General features: G+C 49.7%; 2 protein-coding genes across 3 annotated transcripts; both read left to right on the top strand.

Moving 5' to 3' along the window:
* Window positions 1-1,653: 1,653 nt before the first annotated feature.
* LOC128274756 (protein ABHD18) lies at window positions 1,654-5,590 on the top strand. Its single transcript, XM_053013058.1, has 4 exons — window positions 1,654-2,043; window positions 3,212-3,479; window positions 3,552-3,664; window positions 3,732-5,590. Exons 1-4 carry the CDS (start codon window positions 1,952-1,954, stop codon window positions 4,969-4,971), a joined length of 1,713 nt encoding a protein of 570 aa, XP_052869018.1. The 5' UTR covers window positions 1,654-1,951; the 3' UTR covers window positions 4,972-5,590.
* Window positions 5,591-5,737: 147 nt separating this feature from the next.
* Window positions 5,738-10,113, top strand: LOC128271254 (probable pseudouridine-5'-phosphatase). Of its 2 annotated transcripts, none has more exons than XM_053008700.1 (4): window positions 5,738-5,949; window positions 6,605-6,998; window positions 8,867-9,085; window positions 9,318-10,113. In XM_053008700.1, exons 2-4 carry the CDS (start codon window positions 6,890-6,892, stop codon window positions 9,728-9,730), a joined length of 741 nt encoding a protein of 246 aa, XP_052864660.1. In that variant the 5' UTR covers window positions 5,738-5,949; window positions 6,605-6,889; the 3' UTR covers window positions 9,731-10,113. The 2 variants fall into 2 exon arrangements, with proteins under 2 accessions (XP_052864660.1, XP_052864661.1); XM_053008701.1 differs by lacking the exon at window positions 8,867-9,085 and adding an exon at window positions 8,463-8,681.
* The last annotated feature ends 1,658 nt before the right edge of the window (window positions 10,114-11,771 follow it).

Raw genomic sequence — 11,771 nt, 5'->3', positions numbered from 1 at the left:
ACTCGGAAGTAAGAGTGATTGTATTGCTACTTATAGTATAAAAATACATCTTAGCTACCTCCACCGGGAAAGATATTTGTTTCCCATAACTCCTGGCTGGAGGTATCGCGACATATATACACAAACATAAAACTATATCAGAACCTGGGCGCCCCTGCAGTCATGTACCGGGAAAGTCTGAGTCTTCGGCGTCTGCTGACTGCCGTGAGAAAATTAAACCGAAAATCGCCGATGGAAGGAATCTATGGATCGGTCGAGACAAACCTTTTTCAAACGATTTTCTTTTCCTCACTGATCGCGCATCAGTGAGGCAAACGCCGAAGAGGTTGTGGGAATATGGGACGCGGACGTTAAATGATCCTTGAATGTGCAACAACAAACCTGACTAGTCTGCCGAATCATCAGAAACCGGCGGTCGATGGGTCTTATCATCATCTTCTCGCAACGCATGAAACAAACGGAACAGAGAAGAATAGTGTTGATAGTGACCACCAACACGAGTACTGGCGCAGGTTTAGCACGAAAGAAGCACTTCGACAGAACGAAATACAAACAAATGTAACATTCAATGTATCGCATACCGATTTGAGAAGTTTTCAATAAAGGTACATTTAACCCCCGTTTCATATCTAATCTCTTTTTCTCTTCTTGCATTAGAGGGAATACTGTTCAGAAATTTTGCAGTCAAACACCGAAACCAGTGCCAGAAAGGAAAGAAAAAAACGATGAAACCTGAATCCATATCAATCCTGCATCCTGCAGGTGAAGATGCATGGTTTGGGTGTAATAATTTTGTACTTGCGACGAGTGGTTTAAAAATAATCATGACACTCGAAAATACATTGTTAATGCTGGCATCTCTTGCGCAGACATTCGGACGGCACAATTTGGTTGGTGCGTACTCGCTGCCAACTTGGAGGCTCGTCTGTCCCATACATACGGATTGGACATACCCACGAGCTCGGCTCTAAGTATTTCGTTAGCAGATATTAGACAACGAAGACGACGACTATGAAACGTCGGCCAAGAAGTGGTATGTCTAGACGGCTGGCATTAGAAAGGTATTTGATGGCGCAAAACAAGATGCGCGCGCAACCAGCACGGTGGAGTGATCCGATACCGATTGGCGCCGGCTTTGTGATGCGCCTGCTAATGCGCGGAGGTGGCAGATTGTTTATTTGCTAAGAGAGATCGCGTTATACTCTCAAGGACACCTCATTGTTGGGTTTGGCCAACGAAGATACAGTGGGGGAATGGTGGGCCACGTTATCTTGGATTTAAAAACACCACCGCGTCAAATTCCCCTAGTTCAACCAAGAGAGACTACCCGAAATAATTCACTTCCGTTCTCCCAGTACATTCGATCGGATTGATCATGATCTTTCTAAATACATTTCCCAAAAGCCGTTAATTAGTCTGCTATTTATTTGCACCTTCCTAAAAAGCATTTCGCCGGAGTGTTAAGAAAAGCAAAAATAAATGACGCGAGTGAGTAAACTTCGTAAACAAACCTCAACATTTCACAGCGAACAAGTGAGAACACTCACACAACAACGGCAAAGGGGTGAGATGTTTTTACGCCGCTTCAGTGTGTTTGTTTTGCCGATGTTATTTAAGCTCCGATTGCTGATCAGAGCGAAAACGTTTCATTCGTACGCAAAACGCCAAACAACGAGCAACAAGAACAAGGTTCCGGATAAAAACATTCTGTCGGTACCCAGACTCCCGGTTCCATATTTTCTCTTCGGTTGGGGAGTGGAAAGTGAAACCTGTGCAACTCCCCAATCGTGTGTGTGTTATTAAAGTACACGTTGAAACAGTCAATGAACACTAGATCCGTGGATAAACAAGTGCAGTGACACAGTGCACAAACAACGATCGATTTAACACAGAAAACAGAATCTTCCCATTAACCAGCAGAAAGCGGTACGAGGAAATCCATTGCGAAAAGATGCCTCCATCGCGACTCGACGGTCTCTATCGGTCGCTGCTGCTGACCAAGTTTTTCTGCAAAGGCTGGGGCAAACCGGAAAATATCGAAAGGTATGACGACGGCAAAAGTGGCCAACCATTGGTGTGTTGTATCGTACTTTTGCACTTCGCACTGCGAAGCGGCCGCCGGCTGGCCAGAATCACTGCCTACTGTGAGGCATCATCCGACACGAAATTACATAATTTAAGTATTTCTGCCCCGTAGTCGGTGCCAAGTTTGCACTTGGTTGGCACTGCCACCCAGGCAATGACCCGCTAATCAGTTCCTTGCGGCTTGTTGTTGTTACCGTCACAACGAACTATTTTTAGTTCCTAACGTACCACCCTCTCCTGATTTGATGGTGCGTCTGCAGGAGGGAGGGCGGTAGAAGTTTCTGGATTCCCTTCACTGCGAAAACTAGGTAATAACCGCGGTGCGTATCTGCGAAGGTGTGTCAGACCATATTTTGGTCCATGAAACAGATATGCTACAATTTCCGGTGCGTGCGCTACGACGCAATTGGTTCACGGGGAAGATTTTTGCTTTGTTCTTTCAACTGGAGACTCGTAGGAGAGCATGAAATAAACACGGATCGGTTGTCGCAACATCGGGTCAAAACAAAAACAAGAGCAATGTGAGAAAAAGATAAAGGCATCACGCACACACTCACACGGTGTGCTCACTGCTCACTGGTGTTGCTAGGTGGTGAGACCAATGAAAGGGAGTTTTTATATAGTTGCCGACGCATTCCACTCTGCTGATGATGACGGTTTCCGAGGGAACCCCTTATCATTTGTTACGGTAACGTGTATGCTTGTTGATAAGAGGTTGCCGGTAACACAACCCTCTTTAAATTTGAACCCCCCTGGAAAGGAAAGATGCTTTGGGAAAGGATACTTGCTAGCATAGCTGGCAACGGAGAAACCCTTTTCGCGTTGAAAACTCAACGCATGCTGCTGGTCACGTACACCACGCCGCTTGTATGGACAAATGGGTTGATAAAACGAGAGATGGTTGGTTAGCAAAATTTGTGAAGCTCCTTTACGAATGTTACCCAGCTTCGGTGGGTAGCATATTTTTACCCACCAGAAGACAACACTTGGATGCTGGGGATGATGGTTCAAAGATGAATGGACTCTCTGGTACCGTCGAAACGTTCGTCAATAAACAAGAGCTGGGGATCTAAAATAGATCAATCGCCAAAAGAAATGTTGTTTGTCCTGCTCATTCCCGTTTTAGATTGTTCGAGTTTCGAAAGATCATTTCGAACCGGGCCGCTTGCTCTCAGCTGATCCCGCGCGACTATCCGGTGGAAATAACGCGCGAAGAGGTCACCTCGGACTGCAAAATACTTGAGGGCAAGTTTATTACTCCCCTGGAAATCTACATGCCCGGTCTGGTACCGGACGTCGCACAGAATGCCCACTTTCAGATCGTGCTGCCGCTGAAGTGGAACGACGAACGCTTCAAACCGATGTGCATCCACCTGGCCGGTACGGGCGATCATGTAAGTGACTAGTTTTGCCCCGTGTTGCGGACACGACGCGTTGACCAACGTACTCCATGCTCTGTATTGCAGTACTTCTGGAAGCGAAGGAACCTGATCGTCAAACCCCTGCTGAAGGAAGCCAATCTCGGGGCCATTATTCTCGAGAACCCATTCTACGGTTTGCGGAAGCCCAAAGAGCAACGGTAATTCTGACCGTGATTTACTTTACCCATTCCCCGCCCATCACTAATCCGTTTCCGTTAAAAACAGGGCCTCAAGTTTACAGAATGTCTCGGACATTTTCGTTATGGGCGGTTGCTTGGTGCTGGAAACGCTCGTCCTACTGAATTGGTGCGAACGAAACGGCTATGGACCTCTCGGTATCACTGGGCTGTCGATGGGAGGGCACATGGCTTCGCTGGCCGCAACAAATTGGCCAAAGCCGCTCGTGCTCGTACCGTGCCTCTCGTGGTCGACCGCATCGCCCGTGTTCACCGAAGGCGTCATGAGTCACTCGATCAGCTGGGACGTGCTCGAAACGCAGTACTTTGCCGACGGGAACTTCCGCGAGCGTCTGTCCAAGATGGTGACCGTTGTGGATGACGCCTTTGTCGCCGGCAAGCATTTCGTGCAAAACTTTGACCAGTCAGTAGAAGAGTTGCGGCTGGACATTGACGAAACGAAGGATCTCGTGTGCGGTCAACCGACGACGGACGTGAATCTGTCCGTCATCCGAGAGGCGACCCCGGAGCGGGGCGATCAGCAGCAGGACAAGGAACCGCTCAAGAGTCGTATCCACATCAACCGAACGAACGCACTGAATCTCTCGGAACCGCTGCTGGAGAAATTGCTCTCGAACGTACGGTGCGAGCTAACCCAGGAAGAGGTGGACGAACTGAACGTAAAGATCCACCTCGCGCTCAAGCGTCATAACGAGGAAAATCACACAGGGGCCGGCCAGCCGGGTGAAAAGTTGATTCTCACGGTAGCCACGAAACCGAACCCGACCGAAGACCCGGCCACGGCCGTGGTTGCTTCGTCCAAGTCGGTCGGCTCTAAAATTATGGAGTACATCACCTGGGGTGCCTATTCGGCCAGCTCCTCTTCGTCCACCCCCGGCGAGAAGCGGGTTCCGATCGATACGACCAAACAGCGCTGGTGGGAACGGGAAGCGTTACAGTTTATGCGCGGCATGATGGACGAATGTACGCATCTGAAGAACTTCTCCGTACCCTACGACACGTCGCTGATCATTGCCGTGTGCGCGAAGGACGATGCCTACATTCCACGGGACGGCTGCACCAGTCTGGAAGACATTTGGCCCGGTGCCGAGATACGCTACCTTGACGCTGGCCACGTCAGTGCGTACGTACTGCACCAGAAGCTGTTCCGATCGTGCATCATCGAGGCGTTTGAGAGAGCGAAGAAAAAGTGGGTTCCCGAAAATGGCACTCTGCGGACGGAGGTGAATGGAGGTAGTACGCCAACGACAGACGAACCGCACAAATAGTGTGAAAGCCGACCTTTCGGGGAACCATCGGAAATGGTGCCTTCGATCTGCCGGTTAACCAAAGAATGAAACAATGGAGGCGACCCTCACAGGATACACAGGGCAATGGTGGTAACACAGTAACTGCCGACTCTGCCGACCGTTCCGTCGGACCAGGAACAGCGCGCGAATTATCACTGACCGAAGGATAATCCGGCTGGAGTGTGGCTGCTGGTACGGTGGTTGGATTTTGTGAGATTAGCGAGAATGTGATAAGCCTTTTGATGATTGGGTGTACAGTAACAGAACAGAGAGAGACAAAGGAGTCAGAAGGAGAGAGCATCTGCGACAGTCTGAAGTCATCCGCCAGAAAGTGTTAATTTTATGTATTTTTAGATTGAGCAATTCTAGTAGAAACCTGCCGCGAAAGAGCCGCAGAGTCCGGTCTTCTTAGTTGTATTCAAATTCAATTGCTTCGTTATTGTGTTCATGCGCTAGGCTTCAGTACCTCGAATACAATCTCTTCGATCGATCGGTTCCATTTAATAAAGTGAAAAGAAAAGATTAACGAAGTTTAACGACAAACAATGCATCGAGTATCCGCAGTGCACCGAAACGAAAGCGACGCAGTGTAACACTTGCATCATAGTTACCGAGGAGCGTTGCATGCAACTGTCACTTGCCACGCGCGCGCGGTTGACAGCTTTGGTAACAACAAAAATAAAACGCCTCCTCCCGGTTAGTAGTGTTAGTGCACAAACACGCGTCGTGCGTTTGTGGAGTAAATAAAAGTGCACTTCTGCCACGAGGGAAGCGGCTTGCACGGAAACGATCGCCCGTTTAACAGCAGCACGTGTGCCTTTTGTTGCGTGTGCGTGCGTGTGCAGCAGCAGCTAATTGTTGCTCGTTATCAGTTCGCACTGTGCCTCCCCCCTCCAACCGGTCTCTCCCCAGCGTCACGTCACTGGCTTGTGGAGGTCCATTGTTCATCGTGTCTTGGTAGGTAAACAAATGGACAAGATCGACAACAGCAACGGCGAAGACGGCAGAAGATTGTTCTTCGCACGCGTTAATGAAGTGATAAACGGGCCACGGCCCGAACGAACCGATGGTGGACGAACAGCACTGCTGCGGGTTACATAAGCGAGTGTCGCAAATTCCTCTCGCGAAAAGCCAAGGAAACAACGGCCGTTGGCAAGTGGCAACCAAAGCTCAGTGGCCACTCGGAAGATGGGTGATAGAATTGCGTGGTGCCCTTCTTATTTTCTGCTCCCGCTCGATGCGTCACCATCGATTGGCCGCGGATGTTTATCTACCGTCTATTTGGACGCCTTTCGCAGCAGTTGCCGTTTTCCTTCCGATATTGACCTTAATCGGAGCGGCCTTTCCGGATGCACACGATGATCCGGCATGTCCGGTGCGTGCTTGGGCGTTATTTGTGCGATTTTATTCTACGCCGCCTGCGATGCAATGGCTACTTTGTTTCTTTGTTCTTTGCTTCCGCTTCCGCTCTGTTTATGATTTGAATTTATTGTCTCCCGCCCAAGGCTCTCGAAGACCCCCCTGCAGTTGCATTACTTTTTCCCGACTGCACAACGCGGCGCGGCTCTCTCGTGCACCGCTCTTGATTGAGTTTTCTCTTTATCCGCAACAGCGGCGCCTCGGACGGAACGATTCAACAGGAAATTCCGCTACACCAAGGATAACGAGCGGCACCGTCGGAGCGAAGGGAACCACAAGGACGTCGTCGGCTGAATCCTTGCGCGGCCGTGGAAGTGAAAAGTTCTCCCTGGACGCGCCTTCTCGCTCGCGCACGATCGGTGGCCACTAAACAAAAAACATCTGTTCCGACGGGCGCCCCTCAACCCTTCCCTGTCCAGCGGCTGGTCGGCGCACTTGACACTCCGAGGAAAGAGAAAACCAACCCGACGAGACCACGATGAGCCGCCTGTTCAGTAGTAGCTCGGTGCTCGGCACGGCCGGAAGCAAAATGGCAGCGTTCGGCAAGGTGACTCACTGCATCTTCGACATGGACGGACTGTTGCTGGGTGAGTAGGTTCCATCTCCTCCGGCCAGCATCGATTCGCGCTGCTCACGTTCGGTTGGCGAAAGGGTGCAACGGCGGATTGCACTCTGTTGTTTAGTCGATTCCGCCACGCGATGATGCACCGCACGGGGTTGGCTTTCGGGTGCAACGTTTGGTGTTTCGGTTTGCGGTGAAGTGCAGAATAAGGAAGCAAACTTCGCGGTGTGATTTCATTATCGAACTAACAAACCACTCATCGTCGCGCACGTAGGGAGCGGAGCGTGTTTGAGAACCCACCGCGCCGTGTACCGGTCATCGTCCTTCGAAGTAACGGAGCTCGATGTCGGCGTCTTCCGCCAATCTTCCCGTTCTAATCGCAGTAACCGACGTTGACGTTGCAATGGGGAACGCGTGTGCCCCAAGCTTCAATCGGGATGTGTGTTTGTGTGCGTGTGCCTCGCGCTTTGGCACGTTTTATGCTGACGCTCGTTAGATTCGGTGCGATAAGAGTGTGTGATAAGAGTTTGAAAACACACTTCAGCCGACCGGCCAAGGGGGCAGCACAACTTTCGGAGGGAACCCATTTCCGTTTCCTGCTATTTTCCGGCAAATCAATCAGAAAACCATCGAAGGGCACACACGGGTCAAGGACGCATGTTCGGGTGAATTAGATTTTAGAAGAGCGCCCGGTTCCCGAGAGGGTGGGGGGGCGAAACAATTACTCGGCATAATTGGTGTGTCATTCGATCCGGGCAATTTGCCAAGCTGCAAATACGCTTTTGCACGACGCTGCCTTACGGCTTGCTGCGTATTGATGGAATGCCTAGTTGATTAGGAATCTTGCTGGTTGGGTTGACCTTTGGTGAATTTGTTTCCGGTGGAAAACCGGGAACCCACAAAACGGGAAATGTAACAGGGCAGCACGTTAATGCGAAGGATAGCGCGGGACAGCCTGGAATACTCGCTGGCGCCGAAAATTTGACATTTCGAAATATTCCATTTGATATATTGCGTTTTATTACTGTTGTGAAATATATCATTGTTATTCGTTTTCGAAAACCGGCTGAAATATATCATTATTTTGTTTCCAAAATGCGAACAAAATCAAAATTTGGTATAAAATTGCAAAAATATTTCAAAACGCGTCTAGTATTCGAACAGCGTGTTTATACCAGTTTAGGCTACCCTAGCCCATTCATGTTTTCCTGTTAGATTTCGAGGGAAGAATTCGCAGCACGCATTCAAAAGTTGAAAAATTCAACACAAACAACGTTTGCTGTTTCTAAATCGCAAATAAAAGGGTCCTAGCGAATGTGTGCGTTTATGGTGCGAATTATTGTGAAGTGCTCTGTCCCGGGGACAGTAAGTACTTCAAGCACTCGTTTTACGCGTTTTGTGTAAGGGTTTAATAACGACACGAAACCTCCTGATTTTCTCGTAACCACAACAAACCCGTTTCCCGTGACGAACGTGTCTCCCCCAAAAGACACGGAAGTTCTCTACACGCAGGTAACACAATCGATCGCTGAACCGTACGGCAAGACGTACACGTGGGAGATCAAGCAATCGATCATGGGCCTGCAAAGGGACGAGGCGGCGGAAGCGATCGTGGCCGCACTCGAGCTGCCGATCACACCGGCGGAGTACGTGGAGGTTTCCACCGATCTCATCAACCGCACCATGGAGCAGTGCCAACTGATGCCAGGTAAATGGCGAAAGCGCAAGAAACTAATGCCTTTGCTTTCTTCTTTTCTACCCACCCCAATCGACACACGTCGTACCACCCTCCTTCACCCACACACCCCTGCCGCTTTACCCGTTGGCCACTTTTGTGTTGCGTTGCGTTCTGTTCTGTTCCGATACCATCCGCCGTCGTCGTCGGTGTCACAGACACGGAACCGGTCTACGAGCGGATCTTGGGCGATCTGTTGAAGCGGTACAGCACAGCGTACCCGCGGACGACTCGCATGAAGGTGATGGGCACGACCGAGCAGCGCACCTGTGAGATTCTGGTGAACGATCTGCGGGTACCGTGCTCGGTGGACGAGTTTCTGGCGCAGTTCCGGCGCAATCAGTTGCTTCACCTCGGCCAGGCACCGCTCTTGCAAGGTCAGCCATCGTCACTGACACGTGTGTGTGTGTGTCTTTGTGTTTGTGCTAACAATGTATGAATTCGTTTCGGTAGCTAGTGTCCTATTTGATCCTCCTCGGCTTCGGACTACTTTTTGGCTAATCCCCATCCCTACCCTCCTTTTGGAATCCGATTTTCGTACGATTTTCCGCGCCCCAACGAAAGAAGCTTCGCATTGATCGATCGCATTTGCTTTACGGTTCCTGCCAGGAGCGGAACGCTTGGTACGGCACCTGCACCAGCACAACATACCGATCGCGTTGGCCACCAGCTCGGGCGTGGATTCGGTCGAGGTGAAGACGAAGAACCACCGCGAGCTGTTCGAGCTGTTCGGCCACAAGGTGATGGGTTCGTCCGATCCGGACGTGAAGGAAGGCAAACCGGCGCCCGACATCTTTCTGGTGGCGGCTTCGCGGTTCGCGGACAGCCCACCGCCCGATCGCTGCCTGGTGTTCGAGGACGCACCGAACGGTGTGACGGCGGCCATTGCGGCGGGAATGCAGACCGTGATGGTGCCGGACCCGCGCGTCGAGGAGGACCAGCGCAAGCACGCGACGCTCGTGCTGAGCTCGCTAGAAGACTTTAAACCGGAACAGTTTGGCCTGCCGCCCTTCAGCACGTGATTAGATCGACGATCGAGATCGAGAGCTCGCGCGCCAGCCCGCCGGGACCCGAGCTCGCTGCGCGAGATGATCGGAACACCCAGCCTGCAGCACACCCGCCGAGGATCGTTTGTTTGTTGTTGAATCGCGAGAAGAGCGTACGCGGCCCAGCCCAGGACACACGGATTTCGCGACCCGTCCGATTCCCTCTGTTGTAGTAGTGATGTTTGAATGAGCTTCTTCGTAGTTAGTAAATGGATGTGTCGAGCAAGTGAGCGTACTTGACGAAGGCCACGCCACATATGTTTTACTGGAAACAGAGAGAGCGAGCGAGCGTGCAAGAGAGATGGAGCGAACAATGAACGCCTGAAGAGGAAAGAAAAATCGATAGAATAAAACTAATTTGCAACGAAAGCGATTCGATTTATTTAATTACGAAACGAAAGAAATTCTAAACTGGCCCCGGCAACGAAATTCATAATAGCTGAAAGGACGAAAAAACCGATCGGGGCCCCGGGTTCGGAAATCGGCGTCACGTAACAGGAAATCATACCAGGGCAGTAGGTAGCCCGATGCATCCCGGGTTGCATTACGTTGTCGGCGGTTGTCAACGTTTGGTTTCATTGACGCCTAACGTTATGCAATCGGTGGTGCACCTAGGCGGTTCGAAACTTTGCTAAATGGTAACAGCGTAGCGCTTTGAATTTTTGTTAGCTGAGATTTACGATGTTTGTTTCGATTGTTTTTCGCTGTTTTGGTACAATTGAGAATACCATAAGCCAGAGGCGAGGATGGAACATTACTTACTCTTTCCGGGCGATATTTTGACGCCGGCTTTGCACCAATTTCGGATCCCAATACCCAAAGACCCCTAACCCGCGGGAAAAAACACATCGCACAGAGTTTTATCTTTATCTAATACCGTGTATATATTTATAATATGTATAATATTGTATTTACTTAAAACTAGAAAAAAAATCATTCAAATCGAATTTGAACATCCTCTTCATTATCATCATTTGCCATCATCATATCATCTTCATAATCATCGCGTGATCGCGTTTGTTTCGCGCATTTGTCGTTCGTTTTTCTTGCTCAACTGTTCTGCATCCTTCACTTTTTCAAGCGCTCTTGCTCCTGCGGATTTGCTTTGTTCGCTTTTCGATCGATCCCTATTCCGTTTTGCGTTCGCTTTCCGGTCCACACTATCAAAAAACGATCATCTGTATCGTTATCCTTTTCTTGCTTTGTTTCGCTTTGTCTGGGGCGAAGCTGTGCTTCGCGCACTTCGCATTCCGCCGTTGTTCAGAGGGTTCTCTCTCACCATATTTTGCTCATATGATCGGCTCGATCGGTTCGGCTATTTGTGTTTGCCGCGTATTTTTTCTTCGAGACCGTGTGATAAGAATCGGTTTTTGTTTTTTCATTTGCGTTTTGTCAAAGAATAATAAATATCGATGCAAGGAGAACGAAACACACGTAACAGGTGAACCGAAAACACCTTTCGAATGCGTTTCACGCGCATCCCCGAATAAACTCGAAACAAAGCAACAACAAAACACGGACACATTTGGGTTGCGGCTGGGCCATACGGCCAAATCACAACACACAGGAATCCGTTTTTTGCCGGTTGCAGTGTTTCCGATTTATTTTTTCACTTCCCCAACCTGGCAGGCTACCTTTCGTAACGTTTGACGGGTGGCCACACAAACACAAACAACAACGGAAAAATATAACAAACAAAGGCGCAACGACGGCGGTATTAAGGCGTACAGGCGTAAAGTGTGGAGATGATCAATGATCAATGAAAAACGACACAACATCGGATCGGCTAACGTGAGCTTTTTGCAAACAAGAAAAGCCACATCAAAAAAATAAACAAAAACAACGAGCTCACAAACGAACAACGGTCAACAGTATCAATGAGCAGCTCTCTCTCTCTCTCTCTCTCTTTCTCTCTCTCTTCTCCCTCTTTAAAAGATCCTCCCGAGGACCCGCGGCGATCCTGGGCGCGAATGATGATTCGTGATTCGAATGATGATTCCTTTTTTTGTGTTTTGTT

This window comes from Anopheles cruzii, chromosome 3 (genome assembly GCF_943734635.1).
Source record: "Anopheles cruzii chromosome 3, idAnoCruzAS_RS32_06, whole genome shotgun sequence".
Lineage (NCBI taxonomy): Eukaryota > Metazoa > Arthropoda > Insecta > Diptera > Culicidae > Anopheles > Anopheles cruzii.
This window is presented reverse-complemented; position numbering and strand designations above follow the sequence as displayed.

What these genes read in the sequence shown, in the direction of transcription:
- LOC128274756 (XM_053013058.1), top strand. Translation starts at nt 1,952, where the DNA reads ATGCCTCCATCGCGACTCGACGGTCTCTATCGGTCGCTGCTGCTGACC. An exon ending in AAACCGGAAAATATCGAAAG is followed by an intron (nt 2,044 to 3,211) that starts GTATGACGACGG and finishes TTCCCGTTTTAG; the next exon opens with ATTGTTCGAGTTTCGAAAGA. An exon ending in CGGAAGCCCAAAGAGCAACG is followed by an intron (nt 3,665 to 3,731) that starts GTAATTCTGACC and finishes CGTTAAAAACAG; the next exon opens with GGCCTCAAGTTTACAGAATG.
- LOC128271254 (XM_053008700.1), top strand. Translation starts at nt 6,890, where the DNA reads ATGAGCCGCCTGTTCAGTAGTAGCTCGGTGCTCGGCACGGCCGGAAGC. An exon ending in CATGGACGGACTGTTGCTGG is followed by an intron (nt 6,999 to 8,866) that starts GTGAGTAGGTTC and finishes TCGGTGTCACAG; the next exon opens with ACACGGAACCGGTCTACGAG. An exon ending in CCAGGCACCGCTCTTGCAAG is followed by an intron (nt 9,086 to 9,317) that starts GTCAGCCATCGT and finishes GGTTCCTGCCAG; the next exon opens with GAGCGGAACGCTTGGTACGG.